This window comes from Belonocnema kinseyi, chromosome 3 (assembly GCF_010883055.1).
Source record: "Belonocnema kinseyi isolate 2016_QV_RU_SX_M_011 chromosome 3, B_treatae_v1, whole genome shotgun sequence".
Lineage (NCBI taxonomy): Eukaryota > Metazoa > Arthropoda > Insecta > Hymenoptera > Cynipidae > Belonocnema > Belonocnema kinseyi.
The window spans coordinates 96,391,777-96,418,551 of NC_046659.1; the positions used below are offsets into that span (position 1 = coordinate 96,391,777).

General features: G+C 31.0%; 1 protein-coding gene across 1 annotated transcript in view; it reads left to right on the forward strand.

The window, feature by feature from the left end:
• Positions 1–10,700: 10,700 nt before the first annotated feature.
• Positions 10,701–26,775, forward strand: part of LOC117169941 — a 56,995-nt gene continuing 40,920 nt past the window's right edge. Inside the window, exons 1-11 of the mRNA XM_033356451.1 lie at positions 10,701–10,842; positions 11,669–11,754; positions 16,176–16,315; positions 17,410–17,532; positions 17,939–18,064; positions 18,180–18,358; positions 18,428–18,537; positions 18,611–18,809; positions 18,880–19,122; positions 19,207–19,470; positions 19,711–19,799. Coding sequence (XP_033212342.1) covers positions 11,706–11,754; positions 16,176–16,315; positions 17,410–17,532; positions 17,939–18,064; positions 18,180–18,358; positions 18,428–18,537; positions 18,611–18,809; positions 18,880–19,122; positions 19,207–19,470; positions 19,711–19,799 — 1,522 coding nt within the window. The 5' untranslated portion in view covers positions 10,701–10,842; positions 11,669–11,705. The remainder of the gene's footprint in view (positions 10,843–11,668; positions 11,755–16,175; positions 16,316–17,409; positions 17,533–17,938; positions 18,065–18,179; positions 18,359–18,427; positions 18,538–18,610; positions 18,810–18,879; positions 19,123–19,206; positions 19,471–19,710; positions 19,800–26,775) is intronic.

A 26,775-nucleotide genomic window follows, 5' to 3' on the forward strand; every position in this document is an offset into this window, starting at 1 on the left:
TTAGCCTTTGATCCTTGCAAAGGTTATGAACAAAAGGTATCAGAACTATTTTTTTAATACAAGTCCCCTAGTGGAATCCTAGTTTTAAATACCTGAAAAAGGATATTGAAGGCCTTTTAATAGCCCGGTAACAAGCGTTGAATTCAGAAACCAAATCCTATTCCTCTCAATCGACTTAGTAAAATTTAACGAAAATATTTATTTAACCTATTTTTCATTATTAAATCTTTTTATAACTGAATCCTCGGCTGAAATAACGTTGTATCAACACAGATTTTGTATCCATGGAGTTCTATGTATATAAGTTTTTCTTTTTACTGTCTCTCTATTCCGCGGAAGCGCGGCGATCGAAAATTCGAAAATTGAATTGGAAAAGAAATGTCTAAATAGTGAAGGTTATATACTTCGAAAATGTACTTTTCTATAACTCTCACATTACAGTTTTGAACAAAAGTAAAAAAAGAAAATTAAATTGATTAGAATGACACGCAGGAAAAAATAAAAGGGCTAGAGAGCCTGGAGTAAAACGTCCAGAACCGGTAATAGCAAATATAATATTGAAAAATAATAAAATAAATAAATTATTAATAAATATTGATCAGAAATTGTATTAAAAAATACTGTTTAAATTATTTTTATAATAAAATCAAAATAAAACTTCAAATTACAATCTCATGAATAATTAACTGTTTTTCTTCCCTTTCTTTTAATAAAAAGACGATAAATTATATTTGTATTTTTTAAATATGTGTAGGACCAAATTTATAAATGATCTAACCTAATTATTTTTATTTTTATTAATTGAAATTTTCCGAAATCAACTTTAAAATTTTTTGTCGACACTCTTAAACGAATGGAATTTTCTATTCTTATCCTTCAAAAATTCGAAATTGGATTTGGATATGTTGACTTGCGAGGTTAATTGAAATAGATGTGAAATAAATGGAAGTAAATAACGTCGACTATTTTGACATTTCATTCCGAATTCAATTTTTAAATTGTCGATCGCAGCGCTTCCGCGGAATAGAGAAACAGTTAAAAGAAAAACTCATATATATAAAAGCCCATGGAAACAAAATATGTGTTGATACAACGTTATTTCAGCCAAGGCTTCAACTTATAAATTCGCAAAATATTCAAATTTATATTTATTTATATTTTAATCATTTATTTAAGCTTTTAAAAAAATGCAACAAAGAAATCTATGCAAATGTGTGAATTTAAATAATTTTAACTCTAGAGAGGCAGAGTTGAATTGATAAGAATTAAAATTTCAGACTTTACATTTCGCTTGAAGGAATTAAATAACTTATTACACATATTTTGTGTACTTGGTAGAAGGAATTAAATAAAATCAAAATATGACCACTTCTGAGGAATAAAAAATATCTCTGTGAGGTCCGTTACCGGTACAATTAGAAGGAATTAAATATATTGAAAACACGTTCTCTTCGGGAGGATAGAAAACTGTGTGGCGTTCGCTATGCAAATAGAAGTGAATAAGTTTAACAGGTATCTTATTCTTATTGTAGTATTTTAGACAGAAGAAAAAATCGAGCATTCCAAATGGACTAAAAAGAATGGACACTCGGGCTTGTACAGGGTAACCTTGACCAGATACAGGGTGGACACACACATGACGACTTGAATGCTACCCGAATTGCACAACATCAGGAGAGAAGCCATTATACAGGGGCATTTTCTAATTTCGTGCCTTTGAAGTTGCATTCGGATCGGCTATTCGGTCAAGTCCGTGCATCTTCGGGTCAAGTTTATCATAGCTTCCGTGGTTGCGTTCGGAATTTCAAATGGATATAAGTGTCAAAACAATATAGGTTATTTTATATACCTAGTAATTACAAAGAATAAAAGTGTTTAGGTAATAATAAAGGTAAGAAATCTGAACTGAGAAGTAAAAGTCATTTTTTCTGTGCCAATAACATTATAGAATGGCTGCCGAGTGACAAATACTATAAAATAGTAATAATATTCTACGCTTCAATCAATCATTACTTATTAATTATTTTAATAAGTTAAACATTATTTCTGAATTTCATAATTGATTACCATTGTTTTTTTCACAGATCGATCCTAGAAGAAATACAGATCAGGAAATGCAAACGGAATTAGTGCATTTCAATCAACATTGTTGAAAAATCGTTATTTCTCGAACTTATTCCAAGACTGGGGATTGATCAACTTAAAATTAATTATCTGAGTCATTTGAATGGTATAGGCGTATCAAAAAGATAACTCGAAGCAATTTAACTTGCCCAAATTTTAATTGAAACAATTTTTAGGGATTATTTTTATTTTAGAAAATGTTTTCTCTGGACCTCATCTCAAAATTTGGTTTGATCAACCAATAAAATAAATTAAATACTTGCTGGTGATAGGAGTGTATCAGTAATAAATCTGGAAGAGAAATTTTAGGCCGATATTTTAATTCCAATTTTTTTTTTAATTATTCTATTTTCGAACTTGCTATATCTGGAGGTGATTTCCAAATTGGCATTTGATCAGCACCTAAAATCAATTTGAAGTAATTTTTATGGAATTTATGGAATAATTTTAACAAGCCCAAATTTTAATTAATAAACTTTTTAGGGATTATTTTGATTTTAGAATGTTTTCTCTGAACCAACTTTTTCTTTAAATTATTGTATTTTCGAAATTGGTATCTCTGGCCATGGTTTGCAAACTGGAATTTGATCAGCCCTAGAGTTACTTCTCAGTCAATTTAATGATATAGGTGTATCAGAAAGATATCTCAAAGGAATTTAACTTGCCCAAATTTTAATTAAGAAAGTCATTTCAGTAGTTGCTTTAACGGTATTTTGAAATAAGGCCCAGAGAAAACATTTCCGAAGATAAAAAAGTCCCTAAAAACCTTATTAATTCAAATTTGGGCTAGTCAAATTGCTTCAAGATTTTTTTTTATTCACCGATACCATCAAAATTACTTAAAATTGATTTTAGGTGCTGATGAAATGCCAATTTGATTATTAATAAGTAATTATTATTTAAATTATTACTGCCGACACTGTCAGTGATAAACATACAAAACCACAAGACCGAGCTGTCATTATTTCGAGGTTATGTTCAGATTCACCTCTTTGCCCTAATCGCTGTAAGTAAACGTAGGTAATGTCAATTTAAAGATTACGCATGTAATATTTCATTCACTTTATTTGAAACATATCCTGTCTATTCATAACATACCTTTTTTATGCAGCAAAAATAAGAGTTAAACAAAATTCACTCTTCGCCCACTGGAAGCGCAGAATATTATTACTATTTTACAGTATTTGTTACTCAGCAGCCATTCCATAATGTTATTGGCACAGAAAAAAATGACGTTTACTTCTCAGTTCACATGTCTCACTTCATTATTACTTAAACACTTTTACTATTTGGAATTACTATATAACATAACCTATATTGTTTTGACATTTGTATCCATTTAAAGTTCCGAACGCAACCACGGAAACTATGATAAACTTGATCCGAAGATGCACGGACTGAACCGAATGGTCGATCCGAATGCAACTTCAAAGGCGCGAAATATGAAAATACCCCGGTATAATGGCTTCTCCACTGCTGTTGTGCAATTCGGGTAGCATTCAAGTCGCTATGTATGTAAGCCCCAGCGTGTCCACCCTGTATAAGAATGAGATACGAAATGCTGTGACGGACTCGTTGAGGGGGTATTGACAGAGAATCGAGAATATACCTGAAACTGATATATTTCATAGAACCTTAAGCTTAAGCTCAACCGGAGTTATCAACACAATACATAAGTGAATGCATCCAGGGAGGAGTTGTTTGATTTATCCATTGGGTGTTTGTCATTGAAGACCTGATTAATGTTCCAAACGAATCGAGTAAGCGCTCAATATAGCATAGCAATTTTGCAGAGATCGTCGTTTGTCCGGTGGCCTGGATAAGACGGAGCTCATGATTTTTACCCGAAGGAAACTTTTTGACCTTAGAAAACTAAAATTTTAAAATATGGAAGCAGAATTTTTTAATTCCCTTAAGTTTTTGGATATTTTACCATAAATTAACCGTGGATGATTACCTAGGCGATGATCAAACCAATGATAGCATATGCATCAATGACCTGGTTGCCCAGGGCTCTGTTAAAGATAAAAGGAAATAATTATACGAGGTGTGTTCAAAAAGTAAGGTGACTTTTCAATTTTCGCGGGCTACGTACAATCAAGTTTTAAATTTTTTGTTTTGCTGTGTTGGTACACTCGTACCGATCATATGTTCACAGTTTCGACTATATAGCTCGTGTTGTTGTTCTGGCAAAGGCGTAAACGATTAGAAGGGTTTGGTGTGCTCGGCGATTTTCTTCTTTCGAAAAAAATGGAGCAAAGAGTTTGCATTAAATTTTGTGTGAAAAATGGAATCCAGTGCTCTAAAACTCTTAAAATGTTGACAGTTGCAAACGGTGAGCCTACTCTGAGTAAGAAAAATGTGTATAAGTGGTACAAGCTGTTCCGAGAAGGCCGAGAGGATGTTGAAGACGAACCTCGCCCTAGACGTCCCAGCACGTCAACAACAGATGAAAACCTTCAAGCAGTGGAAGAAATGGTGTTGAAAAATCACCAAATTACCATCAGAGAAGTTGCTGAAGATGTTGGCATATCGGTTGGCTCATGCCATGCTATCTTTTCGGACGCTTTGGGCATGAGACGTGTGTCAGCGAAATTTGTTCCAAAACTGCCTAATTTTGAACAAAAGATCCATCTCATGACCATCGCTCAGGAGATGTTGAATGAAGTCAATAATGATCCTGATTTTCTCAAAAGGGTTATAACTGGGGATGAATCGTGGGCATATGGTTATGACGTCGAAACTAAAGCCCAATCGTCTCAGTGGAAGCATCCTGAGTCTCCAAGACCGAAAGAAGCACGTCAAGTTCGGTCAAATTTGAAGGTTTTGCTTACTGTCTTCTTTGATTACCGTGGCGTAGTGCGTCAGGAATTCTTACCACAAGGTCGTACGGTCAATAAGGAGTATTACCTTTAAGTTATGCGCCGTTTGCACTCAGTCATGCCTCAGCCTCCACATTCACCGGGTTTGGCCCTCAGTGACTTTTTTCTTTTCCCAAAACTGAAGAAACCCATGAAAGGACATCGATTTTGAACGATTGAGGAGATAAAAACTGCATCGATGAAAGAACTCAAGACTATATCCCAAAATGATTATCAGAAGTGCTTCGATGATTGGAAAAAGCGTTGGCACAAGTGTATTATATCTAAGGGGGATTACTTTGAAGGGGACAACAATAATATTGAGGAATAAATGAATATTTTTTGAGAAAACCATAAAGTCACCTTATTTTTTGAACACACCTCGTATACACCAGAATTTACGTTTGTTCTGATAGTCAAGCTGCATTTAGCCCTACTTATAATTCCTATATAGGTTCCTACATAGGATCCTACACTGGAACCTTATAGTTACCTATAGTTAATTAACCGTATAGTTACCTATAGGTGCTACCTATAGGAAATGACATAAGATCCTATATAGGTTCCTGAATTGGACCCTATCCAGAAGTTTTTTCGGTCCTTCAGAAGTACCTGGAAATATTCGCACCCTCAGGTACCATGACTAGATAGGGTCCCATACATGCACTATATATACAGTACCTTTACAGGTACCTATATAAGATTTTATGTCATTTCCTATAGGTGACACCTATGTATAGGGCTCTTGCAACTTAAGAGTTTTCTTCCAAACTAATCTTTAGTTGCCTTTAAGACATTCTTAAGGTTATTACTGCGGTATCAGGCAAACATCGATGAAAGTATCCATTGCAGAATAACTCGTAGAGGAGCATGTGAGACATTGAGAGGGAACCAAACAAATAGTGCATTCCAAGCAATTCATATCTGATACATGTAGTAGGACTCCATTTGAATGCTTAATGGACACTGTCGATCGAGAAAAGATTTATCCTTGGATATCCATAATCAAAATACTTGATTCTTGTACCCCAAAACTTCATCGCATGACTTAGAAATTCGACGATGCGTGGACATTTTTTGTAAAGTTTTAAGAGGGTTTCAATGGATTTTGAGTTCAGGGTTATCGCATGCTGTTTCTTTATCAGGTCTACGTCATTTGCACCTTTCAGAGGAAAATTATCAATAGGAGGCTGCTGCTATACTTTCCTTTTGATAGCAGCTATTGCAATAGCCCAAAGTAATACGTTTACAGATATTGCGCGTTTGTGGTCTCCGAAATGCTGTTCCTTTATTCTTGTGACTAGATTTCAGTGTTTGAGTAGGGCGAGACGATGATGCTCACTCCTCACACTTTATATATATTTTTCTCTGACTGAAAATAAAGGGACATAACATCTCTGTTCATATCGTACATATGTCTATTTTAATTGCCTTCTTGGTTGCTGCACCTCTGCTTCTGCATCTAGTCTAATCAGGCCATGTTTCTGGAGGATGTAGTGTTACTGGATCATCATGAGGTTGAGCAAAAACATGAATTGCTGCTGCTTCATCGTGTGATGCAAATTCTAATAATTGATGTTCATTATCGACATTTTCCAGGCCAAATCAACCTTTGCTTAATCTTTATTACTCGATCTTCTCAGATAAGAAGATCCTTTCTGCTGTCCTTCACCTAAGCAAAAAGAACGCTTACTGAAACTTCATGGTTTTAATAATTTCTTAGAGAAAACTTCATCCTGAATTTGCAAACAGTCTGTTTCCAGAAATGAAAGAATTTGTCTTTGCGCTTCTGGATAGCTCTCTAAATTTGAATCAGTGAAAAATTCACTGATTAAAATAGTAGTTGGGCTTTTCACTGATTAATCAGTATTTTCGCACTTATTCACTAATCAGTTCAGTAACACCAGTGTAAATCAGTTACTCTTTTACTTAAGTAGCAAGAAGAATTCCTTAATTAAATAATTTTTTTAATTTTCGGGCTGTAAGTCTGCTGAATTAACTTCGGGATAAAATGTACTCTAACTCGTACAGGAAGTACATACTTACTTAACGGTTTTGTACAGGAAAGTCCAATCTTGAAATTAAAGTAATATGTGAGGTTGTTTTTCATTTAAAAGCATCGGAACTTTTCACCTTTTTTAATATTTAATCATATTTATGGGTTTTAAGTTTTTACTATGATTCTTTCATTGGATGCGCTAAAACATTATTTTATTATGATTGCTAAATTCACATGGCGCGGTGCTGCCGACCCTCAAAAGTGGTTATTTCACTGATTCAATAAGTAACCTTTCACTGATTGTCAGTGACCAATTTCTAGATATTTGAATCAGTGAAATTTCACTAAAAATCAGTGAAATTTTACTGATTCGGATTTAGAGAGAGGACTGTCAGCATTAAAAATTATTGCAAACGTGTGTTACATTAAGACGTGGTTGACCGGTGCCGATCTGATGATGTGGCGGGCATTATATTATACATTAACAACTTGCCCTCAACATAGGACTCTGCGAATGCGTGCATTTCTATGTATACATTCCAGTGTTCATCATAGAAAACAAAGATTACATCATATATGGGGATATTACTATTCAGATTAATCATTATATCCGAGCCAATCGATCTGACATAGTGATGCGTGGGGAAAAAGGTGGAAGAGTCTACATCCAAAACACTGCTTTTTCACTTAATCGGAATTTGCAGGCAACCTACACAGCCAAGATCCATAAGTATAGCATGCTAAGGCATGAAGTAAAGACAATAGGAGGAATGTGAAAGATGCAACTATTGATCCTTTTGTGATTTCGGCTACATATGCAATGTGCATTCAAGATGCACTGAATATCTTGAACATTTATGAGTCAGTAGGGTACTAGCAGCAGCTCAGAAGGCATTGTAACAAATTTCCTAGATCATCAAGAAACAGGCGACTGAAAACCTATGCAGTGGTAAATAGCAGCTCCTATAAATCATCTAGAAGCGTCTAATATCGTGGCAGTGTAAGGACAACAGCGATAAAAGACGAACTCCAAACTACACCATGCTCCTAATTCTGTACCTACTTTAACCACTTCACAGAAAGTTTAATACATATTAATTTAATTCATAACATCCTAATTTCATTAGGTACTTGACTTGGTCATTGGCTGATGATGAAAAACTGGATTCACCCGAGAACAAGTTAAAAAAATCTGCCGGCTGCGCAACCACATTCTCGTCGCGCGCTACGCCCGCAGCTCGCTTCGCTTACAACTTTAAGCGAGCCTAGGGTGCGCGACTGTTGTTTCACGCACCTCGCGTTCGATTATGTATTTCACTCACATTTGGCGCAAAAACTTTTAAATTTAAAGGTCAAAGCATCGGGAACTGTAATTTGGTGATAGTGAATTCACTTTTGTTAAAGCTTCTTCGCCCTTAACGAACACATTCTCATCACGTATGTCGTGCTTCGCACTCGATTTTCTCCAAAATATAAACTGTTTTACATAATCTTGAACACTATTATATTAAATGTATATTATATTTAATTCGATACTTCGGCCTGGGGCTGCTTTTTCAGATATTGCAAAATAATGTACAAACTTTATTTTTGATTATTACTTTAATATTTGTTCCTTATTTTGCACTAATTTTTATTCTCAGCTACCATGAAAAATGTTCATAATATTCAATGATATGCAAACAGGTGTTTTCATTGTCTTTTTTTTATAACTTAAAAAAAGACACAAAATATACATTATTTTAATAAATTTAGATTATTAAAATTCATGATATGCAATAGTATTAACACACAAATATTTTTATCTTCTTATTTTTATAATTAAAAAATAGTGTGCATTCTATAAAAAATCAATTTTTTTACTCAAAAATTGTATTGCAACTTGTGTCGTTTGTCTTCAATTAACTTGTTCATTTTCAATGTTTTTTTTACAATTTAAACTGAAAATACGCAACTAAGCGTAAAATGGGTCTAAGAAAATGTGTAGATACAATTTAGGCGAAAAATTGTGTTAAATAAAATGTTATTGTAACTTGCGTCGTTTTTCCAAAAAATAAATATTTAATTTCTAATTTATTCTCCTGTTTAGGCGAGCAACTTCTGTATATTAATTTTTTTCGTACCTTGTATATTTTTTTCAAAGAATTTAAATTTATCATTTCGAATATTATTTTTTACAATTCGACATTTCTAAATGACAAGGTGCCATCTTGGTAGGACGAAATAAAAATGTGCTATCTCGGGTGGCGAAAAATGGAAGCTTAAGAATCCCATATAAATAGTATTGGTAACACCAACGCCCTCTAAAGCAGGGAACCCTTTTATTTGGTTCTGTGGAGATGGCACCTTGTCATTTGGACACGTCGGATTAAAATAAGAGACTGCGCATCCTATCAAAACATTATTGATGAAAAAGTTGTATGAGTTATCGCTCTTTTTTGGATGAGCAACTTTTGTCTATTCATCATCTTAAAAATTCATCATATTAAAAAATGATTTCTAACAAATTTGTAGTTTTTTTCAAGTGAAGAACTTTTGTCTTATTTTTTTTTGTAGCTTATGCCCTTTTTCCGAAAATTTAATGTTTTTATTTTAGTAAAAAAACTACATGTCCTATAAAACAGTGATTCATAACAAATTATTCTTTGCGATATCAAAATTTGAATTTTCGATTTGCCAGAAAAATTCAAAAAGTTATTATGATAATAATGTACATATAAGTTTCAAATTCTGGAAAAAGTGGTCTTAAAATTTTTTAAAAGCGCTCACTTTTTTAATTTTTATCCAAAAAGTCTGGCTAACGAACTTGACCTTCAATTTAAGACACTGAAAAAGTGTAACCAAGGCCAATCAAATTTCTCAATTCTTGCGAAAGTTATCGTGCTAACAAACAAATTAGCTACAGTCAGATAATGCATGCATACATACATACATGAAAACATACATATAAACATATATATATATACACATTCGTAAAAACTTTTTTTTCTGATTCGGGGGGTCTCAGAACGTGGACATTGACAAAAATGGGGTTAGGGATTAAATTTGCACAAATCTATTACCTTCTCTGATGAGAATGTAAAGAAAATAATTCGGATAATCTAATGGTGTTCATAATCAGCTTGCTTAATCTATATGATGTTCATGACAGAATAGGAGAGGAATAGATTGAAACAAGTACATCTCCAGAGCTTCTAGAGTAACTGATTAAAACTATAGTTTTTACAATCTTTAATCTTTACTTTAGACACAATCTCTGATTCAATTAGATCGATATTTATATTCTTCAGTCTCGGTGAAACATATAGTTTTGCTAAATCATTGTTAAATAACTCATGTATTCATGTTTAATATCTCTGATCGAGATATGTTTTTTTTCAAACATCAGTTTAATCAATTCACTGTCAGTAAGAATTTCGTAAAAAGTAATAGTTTTGATAAAAAAAGGCTATGCTCGTTTAAAATTTTCGAATTAGAAAAGCAGAAATAAGATATTTGCTTTTACAATTTTCAGAATATTTGATGTATTGCTTTGCAATTTATGAATTGCGTTGCAATTTGTGTATTGCATTGCAATTTGTGCATTGCCTTGCAATTTCTGCCGCGCTAAGCTCGTAAATATTTATGAAACCAATAAGGAACCGTACTTGAATCACGTGGCAGCTCAAGGGGGGTATTGTAAGACACTCTGTTTAAGTTTGTTATGGCTCCATTGTTAAAAGCGGGGAGTGGGTGGATCACTATTAGCTGCATTAACTCCACCTGTACAATAATCAGAGATTAGTGTCATTTGGCACATTCTTGTGAGGTTCCAATTTTCTTCGAAGGAAGAAGTAGTACATTCCTTAAAGGAAAAAAGTAAGTGGTGTCCTAAAAATAGCTCTATTCTTGTAAAACTGTATCAACTTTATAAAACTAGCAATAAGTAGTATTATGTAGACTTTTTTTGTATTTTATGCTGCATACTATAATGAGTATGAATTGAAGTTTATCAAGTTTAATAGTCAATAGTAGCACGGGTGGAAAGTAGCAAAATTTTAAATGGAAATGGCTGCATAACAAAAGTTGCATTTTAGAGTAAGAATCATTGCCAATTAAATTTTTTGTTTGTTAACGTTCTAGCCAAGCACAATGGACGTGAATATAAAAAATCGAGTTTTCTAAATTATTATAATTCTACACCGGTGTTTTGATATAATATTGAATATAGTGTTATTTTAAATCTAAAAAAAATTGTGAATCTCGACCCACCCTTCTCAATGGTCTATTGAAAAATGCAAACGCTGCTATACGGAAATAGCGATGGAATATTATATTTTCTAATGTTTGATTCAATTTAATTAGGTGTTTTACTTTTTTAATTTTCCTTGAATATTGGAGGTAGAATTCTTCCAAATGTAAGGGTTTAACATGTAATGATAAGTACCTGGTGATTCAAGCTTTTAATACACATTTTATAATTAGATAATTATATGCAAGCATTATAATATTAAACCATTTATCAGTCCTTGATATCGTTTTCACGTTTTGTGAAAACTTATGATGGCATAAATAAATAACTGATTTTTTATGATTTTTGGACACTTTATAAAAAGTAACACAAAATTCAAATAAATATAAAGTGAATTAAATATATTAAGAAATATATTTTAATCAAAAGCTTAAAAGGAAAATCTTATTACAGATCTATTTGGAAATTCAACCATTTAGAATCAACGAAAATGTCGGAAATTCAAGGGTTTTACAGTGGACAAAATATATTCATTACAGGTAAAGTTATTTGGTCATTAATATTAGAATTAGGAACTTTTTTCTCCTTTAAAAATAAAGGAAGTTTATAAAAATATTCGAAATTAATATTTTATTACCCAATACGTCTGAAGCTATCAATTTGATATGCAAAACTATTTTGTCTCTGTATACTAATAGAGATTTTCGTATCGCTTGAATTGAACTGCAGCACTTTTGATACTTTAGGATTTATAGTGTAAGTAACTGCAACGAAAAGGATTTTTGATCCCAAAAATTCTAACTTGATTTAAAATTATTATTATTTTTTAAGTTGATTTTTACGTTATTATGTTTTACCTGAATATAAAAAATAATACTTTTGATTAATTTTTCAGGCTAAAGATATATATTCGAACCAATTTTTTTATACACGGATAGTCCTGATGGGATATCGTAATTTTGTTACATTGTTCAAAAATAGATTTCAAAAAATAATTTTTTTTTATATAGTCCACTGGGAAAAAAATGGTTGTTTTCTGAAGTTCGAAGTTAGTAGTCAGCGCATTGTTATTTGAACCACTTTATATCCAATTTAGCACGCATATGCACTCTATTATATTCTGAGCTTGACATTAACCTCCTCACCTATGTTTGCACATTGGGCATGCATGTCAGAATTTCAGATTTGTTCATAAATTTACTTGCTGATAAACAACACAGGCATATAAAAATCAGGTTTTTTTGTAACCAGATACTGGACAAAGTAACTCCGAAGGATTTTGATGTTCTAGAAACAAGTCCATTGTCCTAATTTTTCCCTTTCATTTTCGTTTTGGATCATCCTGTACCAATTTTTATTCTATGAAATAACGCGTAGAAAGCGAATGTAACTGTGTTCTTCGATTCATAAAGGGCTCGCTTTCTGAAGGTTTTTGAGTTTGCTGAATCTGAATTGCAGCAGAGATTTGTAAATTTCGAGATGGTGGATTTTTGCTATTTTTTGGTCTAAAACTGAAGTGGGTAATGTGCAGTGAATATTTACAAAATTTAAAGCACATATAATGCTGGCAAGGTTATGAGTATTTAAAGTTTAAGAATTGAAAACGCAGATTATCAAACAATGGTACCCAAATTTTGGTTAACGTTTAATATTTTTTAATTTCTGCTTATTATTCAAAGTAAAGTATGTGGCATAAGCAGTTATAACCTCTTACTTCTTAAAGGGATACATGGGCTAGTCGCGGCGCGACATCATACCCCACATTTGACGATGAAAGATTTAATTAATTTTAATATATTTAAAACTTTTAGGGAAACAAATCGTCGTGCCAGAAGTTTAATAAAATACTCCAACTATGAAAATTTAACTTTTTCATGCTTTACTTATTTTAAAATATGGTGTAGGTGTTTAATTTCTGAGAAAGACTTTTTCATCGATTTTCGCCAAAACTGATTTTCATAATTATTCTTCTAAATCGTCTTTTAAAGCAGAAATTGCATGAGATCAATATTTTTCTACACATAGAAAACTATTTTATGTAAAAAACTAATATGAAAATAAAAAATTAGGCCGTTCTTTGTAATTATCACCATACCCCGCACACACACCATACCCCAGTCTTATCTACAATAAACTCTCATTACTGAGAATGTAAAGATTTCTCTTTTTTCGAAGGTACAGGGACATTATTTTGTCACTTTCAAACTTTTCGAAAAATCCAATGAATTTCGAAAAAGGACGAGAAATTGTATCAGAATCAGAAAGAAAGAGATAAATATTTATATTATATTTAAACACATCACACTTCTAATAAAAAAATTAGATCATTTTTTGATAATTCTTTTATAATTTTAATTATTCAATACAAATACGTATAACTTAGTCAACAAATGTCGGCAAATTAATAAGATACATGTCATCTTCTTCTCTTTAGAAAACAACATACTTAAGTGACAAATAATTCTGTGACTTGAGTATACACTTCCTGCGCGATTGTAAGAAACCTAGGTTTACGATGTTGCTAGAAACGTTTTGATTCTCTACATTTATGCCGGAAATCGTACTTAAATCCAGGTTCTAGTATATAATCCATGACTAGAGTTCTGAACCGGTTATATTACTTTGAGAACAGTAAGGAGAATGAGAATATTACCGAGAATTTATAATAATTAATAGAAAATTGAATTTTTTCTTTAACTTTTCGGCTGAAAATTCAACTTTTTTTAAATTTTTTTTTATTTTTTTATTTTAAAGTTCACCTGGTTTAGCAGAAATTACTTCTTTTATTGATAAAAATGCAACTGTTTGGTTTGAAATTAAGCTATTATACTATTTTCTTGAAAAATGACTTTTTCTTTAAAATTTATATTTTGGTGTTGAAAAATGAACTGAAATATTTTCTGGATGAAAGTTCCACTAGTTGCACAGTATAGAATTGATCTTTTTTGGATCAAACTGCAAATTTTGTTAGAGAATTCCACTATTTTGTCAAAAATTCAACCTTTTTGGTTGAAATAATTCGTCTTTTTGCATTGAAAATTTATTTTTTATCCTAGAAACTTTTTTTTTTGTTACAACATTTCAATTTGGTAGAAAATTATTTCTTGTTAAAAAATTCATAGTTTGATCGTCAAAAATCGACTAAGGTCTTTTTCAATTGAAAATTGAACTCTTTTTTGAAAATTTATCTTTTTGATTTAAAACTTTATCTGTTTTATAGAAGAAATTTAATTTTTTGTATGAAAAGGAAATTTTTGGTTAAAAATCGTTCTTCTTTGCTTGATAATTGAACTAATTTGTTTAAAGAATTTGGTTGAATAGCCTTGTTAAGAAATCACTTTTTTGATAAAGATTTATATTGTAAGTTGAAAAGTTATCTCGGTGGTTAAAAGCTTAATTATATTGTTGAAAATTAATATTTTTTGATTGAAAATTCAACTACTGGGGTCAAAGTAAAACTACATTGTGAAATTTTTTTATAATTTGAAGGCTTATGTCTGGTTGAAAATGTAACTGTTTAGTGGAAAATACTCTTGTTTTTGGTGTAGAATTTATTTCTAAACAGAAAAGTAACTTTTCCATTTTTTTAAGATTGATACTTTTTAGTTAAAAACTCGCGTTTTTTTTTGTAAAAAAAAATAATATTGGAGTTTGAAATTTCGATTATTTTGCGTGAAAATGCACCAGTTTCGTGAAAATTATTTTTTTTAGCAGTCATATTTTTTGTTTGAAAATTCAATTTTTTCTAAAGTAAATTTGTCTTCTGGTTTGAAAGTTCAATAATTTAGATAAACTTTTATTTATTTATTTGAGTGAAAAATCTTTATTTGTTAGAAATTCGTCTCTTTGGTTTTAAATTTTTTTTCTTTTATTGTATAAATTTAATTCTGTTTTTAATAAAATATAATCTGTAATATTTTTTCGTTGGGGATTTGTCTTTTGAGGTTGAATATTCAACTATAATATTAAAAAATTGATTATCTTGTTGAAAATTCAAGTATTTTGTTAAAGAGCCATTTTTTAAAGTAGAAAAAACATTTTAAAACAAATAAATGATTACGTATGAAAATTTTAAATTTGTATATGAAATACTATTTTAATCCGCTTTTAAAACATTGGGTGTTAAAAATTTTAGGGGAGAAAAATGCTGGTATTTGAATATTAATGATTTGAAATGAAAAATCAGTCAAATTAAAATTAGAGAATTTTGAAAATGTCACGCGTGCAAGATTTCCGGGAGTGGGGTCTTTTTATTCTACTTCGTGGTGTTATCAAGTAATGTAAGGCAATTCAATGTTGAGTTTAGAGTTTCAGTCTAACAGTTTTGAATAATTAATGAGCTACTGCTTTGAATATTTTAAATTCCTGAATATGTCAGAGCTAGGAAATAATTTTATATTCAACCATTTATATAACCTGAACAATAAAAATATAGTCAAAAATTATAAATTCTTAAATTCTTCTAAATTCTTCTAAATTCTGTCATATTCTCGGTTATATAATTCGAACTTAATTTCTCGGGAATTTAAGATCTCTATCCATGACCCATTGCTATAAATATGTTTTCATCATGTATTTCTGACATGAATCGATTCTACACTGTCTTAAAATTAAATTCTTATTACTGTAAAAATTGCCCTTTCATTGTTAACTACAGCAATTTGTCGTGCGACATATCATGTGCCATATCTCGAAGAAAAAGAATCGGTAAGCAGTTTTATGAGAAAAAATCGCTCTTCTTGTTACATTGTTCAAATATGGTTGCAAATTGCAATTATTTCACTTTTACGTTAGGATATCTCGAAATTGTGACACTGTGACGTGTAGAAAAAATTTGGTCAATGGATTCGTTTTCAGGACTTCAAAATCCTTCGGGGTTACCTAGTCTGGTATTTGGGTATACCTTTTTTCGGCTCGTGTAATATGTGACTAAATGGTTTCAAATATCTTTAACTTGCAGGAGGAACAGGCTTTTTAGGAAAAATTGTAATCGAAAAGCTACTTCGCAGTTTTCCAAAAATAGGAATCATCTACGTTCTTATTCGACCAAAAAAAGGAAAAGAAATGAAACAACGACTTGATCAATTTTTCGCATCCACAGTAATGTATTACGAAATAACAAATTTAAAATATAATATTAAGATGTATACAGTCTTATATTAGGATGCACTGTTAACAAGTGTTTTAGATTTTTCTATATTTTCACACTGAAGTATTTATTGTGATTTATATAAAGTAAAATGTATTTTTGTGCTGCTTTGTTTTTTTACCTTGACTTTCTTATATTTGCAATGAGTTTGAGTAATACTATAAGGTACCGTAACATTTTAACATTGAAATTCATGTATTTATAAAGTTATTCTGAAATTTAAAAATTCACTTCCAGCAAATATTTTGTAAAGTTTCAAAATATATTTGTGTCAGTGTGACCTCAAAGATCTTCTTTTGAAAATTCAAAACGGTTTTCAATTTTTTACAAAAAAAAAATTAATAAAGGGTTGGGCATCCGAATGGAGGCATCCAAATGGAGGCATCCGAATTTCTGACCTATATATATTCTTTTTTTATATTAGTGGTTAAGAAATAATAAAACAAAGGTTCGTTTTTTAGATCACTATGATAGAAGAATTTATAATATGTTTATTTAAATATAGCGTTTAGGATACTTTTGCCTTTTCTATGTTTTGAATAAAAAGTGTACCTTACCCTTGAATTAAGGTTCTTATTCTGATCTCTTAATAGCTTAATGGAAAAGCACCTGATCGGAAATCAGAAGTTCTGTGGTTCGATTCCCAGTGGAGCGAAAAGAGAAAGATTTTTTCCAAGAAAAAATTTAATCTCAAGCCTAAAATAATTTATTACAATTCTATTTCTTACATTTTTAAAGAAGCTAATCATTTTATTTCAGAATTATACTTAAGAATTATTCCTTTTACGAATTAAAATATTTCCAGAATAATATTTAACAAAAATATCAGGAATCGAATTGGAAGGGAAAACACAAATATCCAAATAATTATCTCTACATAAATAAACAATTGTTTTAATTAAATACGTTTCGATTTATTTTCTAAGCTGAGTTACAATCATGAATGGACCTTCTGTTCGATGGTATAAAAAATCCGAGCGTTAAGTACTCCACATAGTTCACGCCGGCGCTTCTAAATAAACAATTTTACAATTATTGTTCACAGATATTTGAGTCTCTACAAAAAATTAATCCCAACTTTAGGAAAAAAATTATAGGAATTAGTGGAGATGGAACGAAACCTGGATTGGGCATTTCAGTTGAGGATCGTATTCTTCTTGCAAATGAGGTATAGAATTTCAAGAGGGCAATTCAGGGTCGAAAATAATTATGTTTGAATAATCAATATTTTATTTTCACGTGACTTGCCTAATGCGTATGTTAAGGAATGATACTCGTAATAGGAGTTCACCATGCTAACTGAATTTGTAATGTAATGTGATTGAATTACAGAAGTGACTTGCAAATTTCTTTTAGCTTCGACTTGACCCCGCTCTGATCGCTATAATTTCTCAAAAGTTGTTGAACTCAAAGAAAAAATTATAATGGAGTGATAAGTTTTAAATAAAGTGTAAATTGAAAACGTTAAAAAAATGTTTATTAATGCAAGCTTAAGCCCACTAAGATATTTTTAATTCATGATAATAACTTTGATAGTAGATATTTAAAATTTATTTAAAAATTTAACCTCTTAGGTGTCTATTATATTTCATGCAGCTGCGACAGTGAAATTCAATGAACCATTATCAATTGCTGTTGCCATCAATGTCAATGCTGTGAAGGAGCTAATTACTCTCTGCAGAGCATGCAAGAAATTGAAGGTGATTGATACTTAATTATATACTCCGAAAGTAAGAAGAAGTGAATTCTCAGCTTGCTAAATTAATAATGATTTTTTTTAGATTAGAATATAAATATTTCTTCAATATCTTACAGGCTGCAGTTTATGTGTCAACGGCATTTAGTAATTGCATTTATGATGAGATTAAAGAGAAGGTCTATCCACCTCCTATAGCATATGAGCAACTCAAGATATTAATAAATGTTATGAAGAATAAAAATTTATCCCCAGAAGGCGAAGAGAAACTAACAAATCAGTATGGATACTTACATCGGTTATTATTTATTAGCTGCAATTATTGCAATTTTAATTTTAAAATGTTGACTACTTAATTGCTTTGCAGTGTATTAGACAAGTTTCCAAACACGTATGCTTTCACAAAAGCAATTGCCGAAAACATGGTAAACGAGTATGCAAGAGATCTTCCATTTTGCATCTACAGATTCTCAATAGGTATTAATGGATTTTAATTGCATATTATATTCTAATTATTAAACACTGACAACTTCCCTTCATATTTTGACAGCTTTATCAACTTACAAAGAACCTTTTCCTAGTTGGGTGGATGCTTTTCAGGGACTCAATACGTCAATAGCACAACTTGGGCAAGGTTTTATTCACGTCATTTATGGAAATCCGGAAGCAAGATGTGATTTGGTACCAGCAGACTATGCAAGTAATGCTTTGATTGCATGTGCGTGGGAAACTGGCTGTGTGGAAAGAAGGTATTTATTTTAATTATTTAACTGATCAAAGTAATCATTTTAATTATTGTTAGTAAAAACTGAATTTCAGGAAAGAGGATGATGTCCCAGTTTACAATTACGTTTCTGGAACAGACAATCCTTTTTATTGGGGTGATTTTAAAAGCATGCTGGAGAGTTATGGTTCAAGAATGCCGTCTACAAAATGTCTCTACTACCCAGGAGGGTTTTATGTAAAATCCTCAATTGCATTTGCCGTTTGTAATTTTTTCTTACACCTCATACCAGCTTTAATTGGCGATGCTGTTTTCAAGATATCAGGAAAAAAACCCGTGTAAGTTTTGAGCAAAAGTTTAAAATATGGTGAACTTAAAAAAAGTTTATTACTTAAAGGCTGATTTTAATTAATATTTTTCAGATTTTATGAGATTTACAAGAGGGGTAGAAAATTAATAGACTCGTTGGTTTTCTTCATGATTAGGGATTGGACCTTTGAAACTCATAACGTCCGTTCACTTTGGAACAGATTGTCTGAAGCAGATAAGGAATTATTACCTTTTGACATCACATCTTTTAAATGGGATGACGCGATAAAAATATATTTGGACGGGGTTAAACAATTTATTTTGAAAGAAAAAATAGACTTAGAAAGCCAAAAAGCCGGTCTTCGTAGAGTCAGGATGTTAGTAGAAATTTTAGATACAAAGTTTTAGACTTAAAAACATTATATATTTAAATTATCGAATTATCTTTTCGTCCAGCTTTTTCTATGCATTGACCAGGTGGAACGGGTAGATACTCCTTTCTTTTTCCAGTTTGCCAAACAAGGTTGCATGATTTTCACTATTTAATCTAAAAAGCTGAACGACCAAGCAATTAAATTATTAACAAAATAAATTATTAATCGAAATGTATGTTGCAGGTTATACGTTGTTCACCAGATAGTGAAACTCGTCTTTGGGTCTCTTTCTCTATGGCTTGGATGGAATATTATTTTGTGTCCTATATACAGTATATTATTTAGTTAACCATTGTCTTAACAATTATAAATTATATATTATAAATTATAAATAAATTGCCTTGAGGAACGATTATACTATGGAATTAATTCTTGTAATGTTATAAATTCTTTTCATATCTCTATCTCTATATAGAGAAAAATGACTGCTGAGTTTATAGAATTTTAAATACCTTTATAGATTGAAGTGTATACAATAGGTTGGTCCAAAAAACCGACTTTCGAATAGAAGGAATGCCCTCCCCACATTTTGTGTGGTTGCCGGAAAAATATTTTTCCTTCAAGTTTGAGCCAAATCGGTTCATTTTAGGTCGTGCCCAAATGCCCTGAAAATTCCATAAGATTAATCTGGGTAAATTTTAGTTTTTAGGGAAATAAGATTCAGGTTTCTGGATTAAAACTAATTTTGTGGGAGATATTAAAAATTTGTTGGAGAGTCTTCAAGTAATCATTTCCACTAAATTACTTTGAATTTGTATGCCCCTCCACCCTTGTGGAGTCCCAAAAATGCCCCAAAAACTGAAATGTATAATTTTGCTCAAAATTGACACATATTTGCTCTGTTTTTTACTTTTTTGCTATACATTATATTTTTGCTTGGCAAATGAAATATTTTTAAGTTTTTGTCAAATAATTAAAAATTGTTTGAACCATTTATTTTTGTTTACATTTTTTTTGCTCTTACTCATTGAAAGGTAGATTTCTTATGTTTAATCGGAGAACTGGTCAGTTTTAGGAAGGATGATCTTTGTTTCAAGCATTTACTAATTGTTTAAACAATTAATTGTTATTTAATTGTATCTTTTTTTTAAAAAGAGGTAGAAAACTCTAGTTTTTTTTAATTTAGTTAGCTTAGCTTATCTTATTTGTTTGTTTAAACAATTTTTTCGAAAATAAATGTTTAAAATTTATTTTTTCTGCATTTAAAGCAGTAATTTATCATTGTAAAGAGATTTATTTTTTGTTTGAACCATTATTGTATTGTTTATTCATTTTATTAGCCCTCTGCCGTCCATGTAAGTCATACGTGATCCAGGCGATTTTTCAAAGTCGAATTTCATCGAAAAGAAACAAGTTGACGCGTCATTCCTTCCCCCTAAAAAAAGTTGCCTCATATGAGGCTAGAATGGACGCTTTTCGGCTACGAGTGAACACCAATTGAAAACTGCTTTGGGTCGTGAACGACCTATCTGGACGGCGGCGTTAGTGTTTCTTCCAGGTAATTAAACTTTTATTTTATTTTATTTTCTCGCCGTTTTAGTCTAATTAACGAAGACTTTTTATGTAAAAATGCATTTTAGGCAATTTTTCATAAAAAAACTCATCATAAGAGCACAAAAATCAATGATGAAACTCAGAAGCAAGAAGTAGTTGTTTTTTTATAACAAAAACTAAAGGCGGCACCGATAGCTTCGACTGATGTGTAAACATTATTTAGTTGATTACATTAACAAAGGAAGACCTTTACGATTGTTTTCTAGCATGATGTATCAAGTAGTCATCAATGCAGTTGTTTTTTTATACTTTAAAAAACAATGGTGAATCTCGGACCCGTTGTGAATTTTTGAGAATGTTATGTTTTGATTTGATAAGGTTATAGCTGCGAATTCGTTTGGAGAAGCCTAATTTATCATTATCGCATATGATATGTGAAATTTTTTATCTTTGAAATAAAAACAATGGAGCAAAATCAGCATAATACTTTTTTTTCATATAATATTCCTTTCTCAAAACACCAATTTCACGGCGTCAAATAAATATGTTTTTGGAAGACAACATAGGTGAGTTATTTTTTTTACAAGAGAGCTTAGTCAGAAAAATAAAACCCCGTAACCTTTTTTTAAAATTAATTATTTAAAAAAGTATATAATTTTAATGAAATTCCCACCTTTTACTTGTTTTTTTTTTTGACTATTTTAATTATTTAGAACGGGAAATTTTTTAATATTAAAAAATAACTGAATCATAAAATGGAGGATCTGAATAATAACTTAGAAATTTCAAACTATTTTTTTATCGGAAACTGTATTCGTGGAGGAGGGGTCTACACAGGTGACCCACATGGACGGCGGAAGTAGTAAAAAGAGCATGGACGGCGGATGGTTACAAAATTGATGTTACATTTTGATGTAAATTGTGATTCAAAAATCGGATTTTTTCTCAATTCAGTAAAGTATATGGCTTTTCGTTAAATCTTTGAACGTTAAACAAATGCTTTAAGTAAATAATATTTGTTCATAAAATGTCTTACATTGGTCATGACAAGTTTAGTATTTTAGTAAGACTTCATTCTGTGCATATTTCATTCAATTTTGTCGTTCTGAAATTATTTCTATAATTTTTTCCTTTAAATCACCTTCGCAGACACACTCATTTGTCATCTGAAAGCTCAAAGTAAGTTTTTTTTCGTTTATGTTGATCCCGCAGATAAGTTGACAGTTTTCTCAAAGGAATTAAATTTCTTTATATTTCTTAAACGTTACTGGAAGTTGAAACAAAAATTATGATTTTAATAAGGGCTTTAAATATAAAAAATGTAGAAACAAAACACGCCCTGCTTTAAATGCTGGATAGAATCCGACATAAAGCGGATACTACTCTTATAGAAACCGGACAAGTCATGTATATGGGTCTGTCCGGACTCTATACGTGAAATTATTTCGAATCCGAAAATTGTATGGATCTATCCCGGTTCTATCAAGGAGAGCTGACCAATCCTGTATTTTAGTAAACCAAAGTGACAATCTAGCTGGGTCTATGCGGTATCTATCCGGGATGAGATACCAGAAATTAATGTTATCTTAGTCAAAACAATCATCTACCCGGGTCTATCCAAAACCTCTTTGGGACATGGAAACAAAAACTAATTTCTCTACTTTATTATAATTATTATAAATATAATAATTATAAATTTCAGTTTTTTTGGGCATTTTAAGGGCTCCACTAAGGGAATGGGGGCATACAGATTTAAAGAAATTGAGTTTTAATCCAGAATTTGGGGATCTCTTTAAATGACAGATGTTCAAATGTCGAATAGATTTTTAAATTTGGATTTTTGATTAAAAATTAGCTATTTTTTATTTAACAACAAAAATGACATTTTTATCAATTTTTTAGGAATTCTATTTTTTTGAAGATTTTCAGAATACACAAAAAACTCACCGTGGTGAGTTCGCTCCAGTTGTAGCTACCCTGCTGGCGGTGAACCCACTTCAAACATTACGTGCAACATTTCTTGCTCACAGTTTTTTCTGTGAATTATTAAACAAGATATTATATCTAAGCTAAAACTATTTAGAATAAGCTATTTAGAAATTGTTTAAACAATTTTTGTAAAGAAATCCACAATTTGGATAGTTTTCAACGAATTTTTTTATGGAAGGAACTAACAATATCTTTGCCAACACAAAGATATTTTCAGTTGATGCCGCAAAAGAATTGAGCCTATTTCGTTAAAAAATGTCCAAAAATGTGAATTTGTACATAAACAGTTTTTTTAAATTGCCGAATAGCATTTATTTTCTGTAGCACTTATTTAACTTCTATTTATAAATTTATTTTTGATGCAATAAAAATTATTTTCAAGTTACTCATCCACTGGAAACAATTCCTAGATAATTTTAGCTGAAACAACTTAAAAATGAACAGGGCAATCTGAATTAATTCCATTTGATAAAGTCCAAATTGAACCGGATTCACGTAGGAACTTAGTTGGAAGTTCGAAAAGTCAAATTTGAAAATCCGAGCTGAGACCAATTTAAAATTAACTCGGAAATCTTAATATTAATTTATTCAGATTCCCGCCATCATTTTTAATGGTAAGTAATTTAAATTTCGAACTGAAATTAGTTAAAATCCGAACAGATTGCCGCCGGTCAAAAGTCTGTATGCGCTACCCTCTAATTTACATTTAATTAATAATTATATGCACACCTTTATTTGAAAAGGAAAAAATTTTTAGAGTAAAATTTTTTAACAAAAAAATCAACTTTTTTCGAAGAGTTGGACATTAAACTTTTAATCTTTTTTGAAGAGATGTACGTGGGAACAAAATACTGATCGCCAGTGAATCTGATGCATGCAAAGTACGTTACTTCCTGTTACAATTAACATTTTCCGACCAACAGAAACATAAAAATTCTTTTTATTAATGAGTGGCCATTTACATATCCTGTTTAGTCCCCACTCGAAAATATCATTTTCTTGACAGAACCACGATTTTCGTTACTCAGTTCTAATTCTACTCTGATTCCCACCTCTTGTTAATTAAAAAAATCGCCGAAGCACAGATTTGGGAAAAAGTAAGTACTTTATAATATCTTAATTTTTTGGCATTTTCAAAAAGTGAGAATATCAGAGTAAAACGCTGAACCTCAAAATTACGGCAGATTCGGCGTATGGATTTGAGTTGCCACATTTTCAAGACACAAAAACAAATAAAGACCCGAAACGTCACAAAACGTCACAGTTTTTTAATAACTGTAACTTTTCTGCACGTTACTTTACGAAATTTGGTAATGATATTTTTACTAAATTATATGTCATGATAGCCAATCAGCAGACCAAAAACAAATCTTTCACTAAATAATCATATTAGTGTGGAAACGCTCTTTTGCACAAGAAGAAAACAACTCAAAATATTTCGGAGTAATTCTGAACCAATATATTTAGATTATTACATTTTCCAAATAGGAAAAGAAACAATTAAAAAAATTGATTGAATTTATATCAAAAAATTGAGGTACAATTATTTTGACTCAATTAAAAGAATACTTAAATTAATATTTTTAAATATTAAATAATTTCAACTTAAAATATTGACAAGAAAACCCTGTCGATTGAAACGAATTGAGTGTTTAATGTCTACGTGAATTTTTTTTATCAAAGATCGAAAAGAAATCTACTTTATCTCCATCTTTTGTATACTACTAGGGAATCAACATGTTTCGAGACCAATTTAGACCCCCTCATCAGGGATTATTTATAAAAAAACTATAAGGTATGATTGACAGATTCTCATTCCATTTAAGGATGTTGATTAAATTCGACTTTGAATTTTTTCATGGGTACGGCACTTACTCAATATTTATTTTTTCCGAAGGTTTTGAAAACGAAAGAGAAAAAATTGGTCAAATATCCGGGATTTTGCGAGATCCATGGATCTATAAAATGTTGAAAAATCAAACTTGAAATCATTATTGTCACGACAAATATTAATTTTTCGGAAGACAGAAATTAGCGGGTAGTAGACCACAGCATTTTAACGGCGAGTATCGCTTGCAATTTTATCTCTTTATTAACAATTCTGACAGTATAGAAGAACTCTCGAACCCAATAACGTTTTCGAAGGGCCACGTCTTGATGATGGTGACCTTAAATTTTGCGAAATACGTGGCGAAATGCAAAAAAATGCAGAATAAACTGTCATGTTCTATGTGTGTGTAGTAACTGTATTTGTAATCAGCTACCAGACTAGCTGTCAACTTCTTATTAAAAAAAGCATGTTGAAGCACGCCTAGGGCGTTCGATTTTTGTTGTTGCGCTTCGCGCTTGATAATATATTTATCTTGAGCTTCGGTCTCGATTATTTATTTAACTCGCGCCTTGCGCTCAGTTTTTGTATTTATCCCATGTTTGTGCAAATATCTTCTAAAATTAACAGTTAAAACATCGAGAACTGTAATTTGGTGATTGTGCATTCTCTTAGGTTAACGCTCCTTTGGCTTTAGCGAACACATTCTCAACACGGATCTCATGCTTCCCACTTGACTTTTTCCAAAATGTCAACTTTTCTACATTATCCTAAACGCTATTATGTTAAATGTATATTATATTTATTTCTGTACTTCCGTCTGGTACTGCTTATTCAGATATTACAAAATAATGTACAAATTTTATTTTTTACGATTACTTTAATATTTTCTCCTTATTTTGTACAAATTTGGATTTTCAGCTATCCTGAAAAATGTATTATTTTATATAATTTCCATAAAAGAAATTGCTATTAAACATTTTATTGCAACTTGTGTTGTTTTTTCATAAAATTAATTTGTTTATAGTAAATGTTATTTTTTACGATTAAAATCAAAAATGCACATCCTAGCCTAAAGTTTTTCGAAGCAAATTTGTAGACGTAATTTAGGCGAAGAAAATTTTTTAAAATAAAATGTTACTTTAGCTTGTGTCGTTTTTCCAAAAAGTTATTTTTTAAAAATATATTCTTATAACAAGAGTGTAAAACACAACTGGCAGATCCTTTTTGGTTGAAGAACTTTAGTGTTTTTATTTATTTCGTCGATTATATAGTTTTTTAAGAAATCTAAGTTTTATATTTCTAATATTATTTTTTACGACTCAAGCAAGACCTATGCGCCCTATCAAAAAATTATTCATGACAAATCTGTAGCTCTTTTTGGAAGAGCAACTTTTGTGTATTCATTTTTTGCATGGCTTGTGCTGTTTGTCCGAAACTTTATTTTCAATATTTTGAATGTTGTTTTCTACGAATAAAACAAAAAGTACGTGTTCTATCAAAAAGTCGTTTATAAAAAAATTGAACATCTTTTTTAAGTGCAATATTTTCGTCTATTCATATTTTTTGCATCCTGTTTAGTTTGCCCGAAAAATTGAATTTTTTGTCTTATTTTTTGTGCGACCCAAATTTGAATTTTCAATTTTTCTTGAAAAAAATGTTCTCAACAATTTTTATATTTTTAACCAAAATACACCGAACTCTTGCTTCCATTCCAGTATCGGCGGTTGCCTTTGAATAGCCTTGGACTGAATTCGGGAGTACTAAGTACTCGTGCACGGCGGTCCTTGCGAGACGACTGTCGCAAACGTTCTCATCCTGCTGTAGCTCACAGCCACGTATACAGACATGCATACATGCATGCATACATTACATACAAACATGCATACACACAATCCGTAAATTCTGATTTTCGGGTCACGAAACGTGAAAATTTG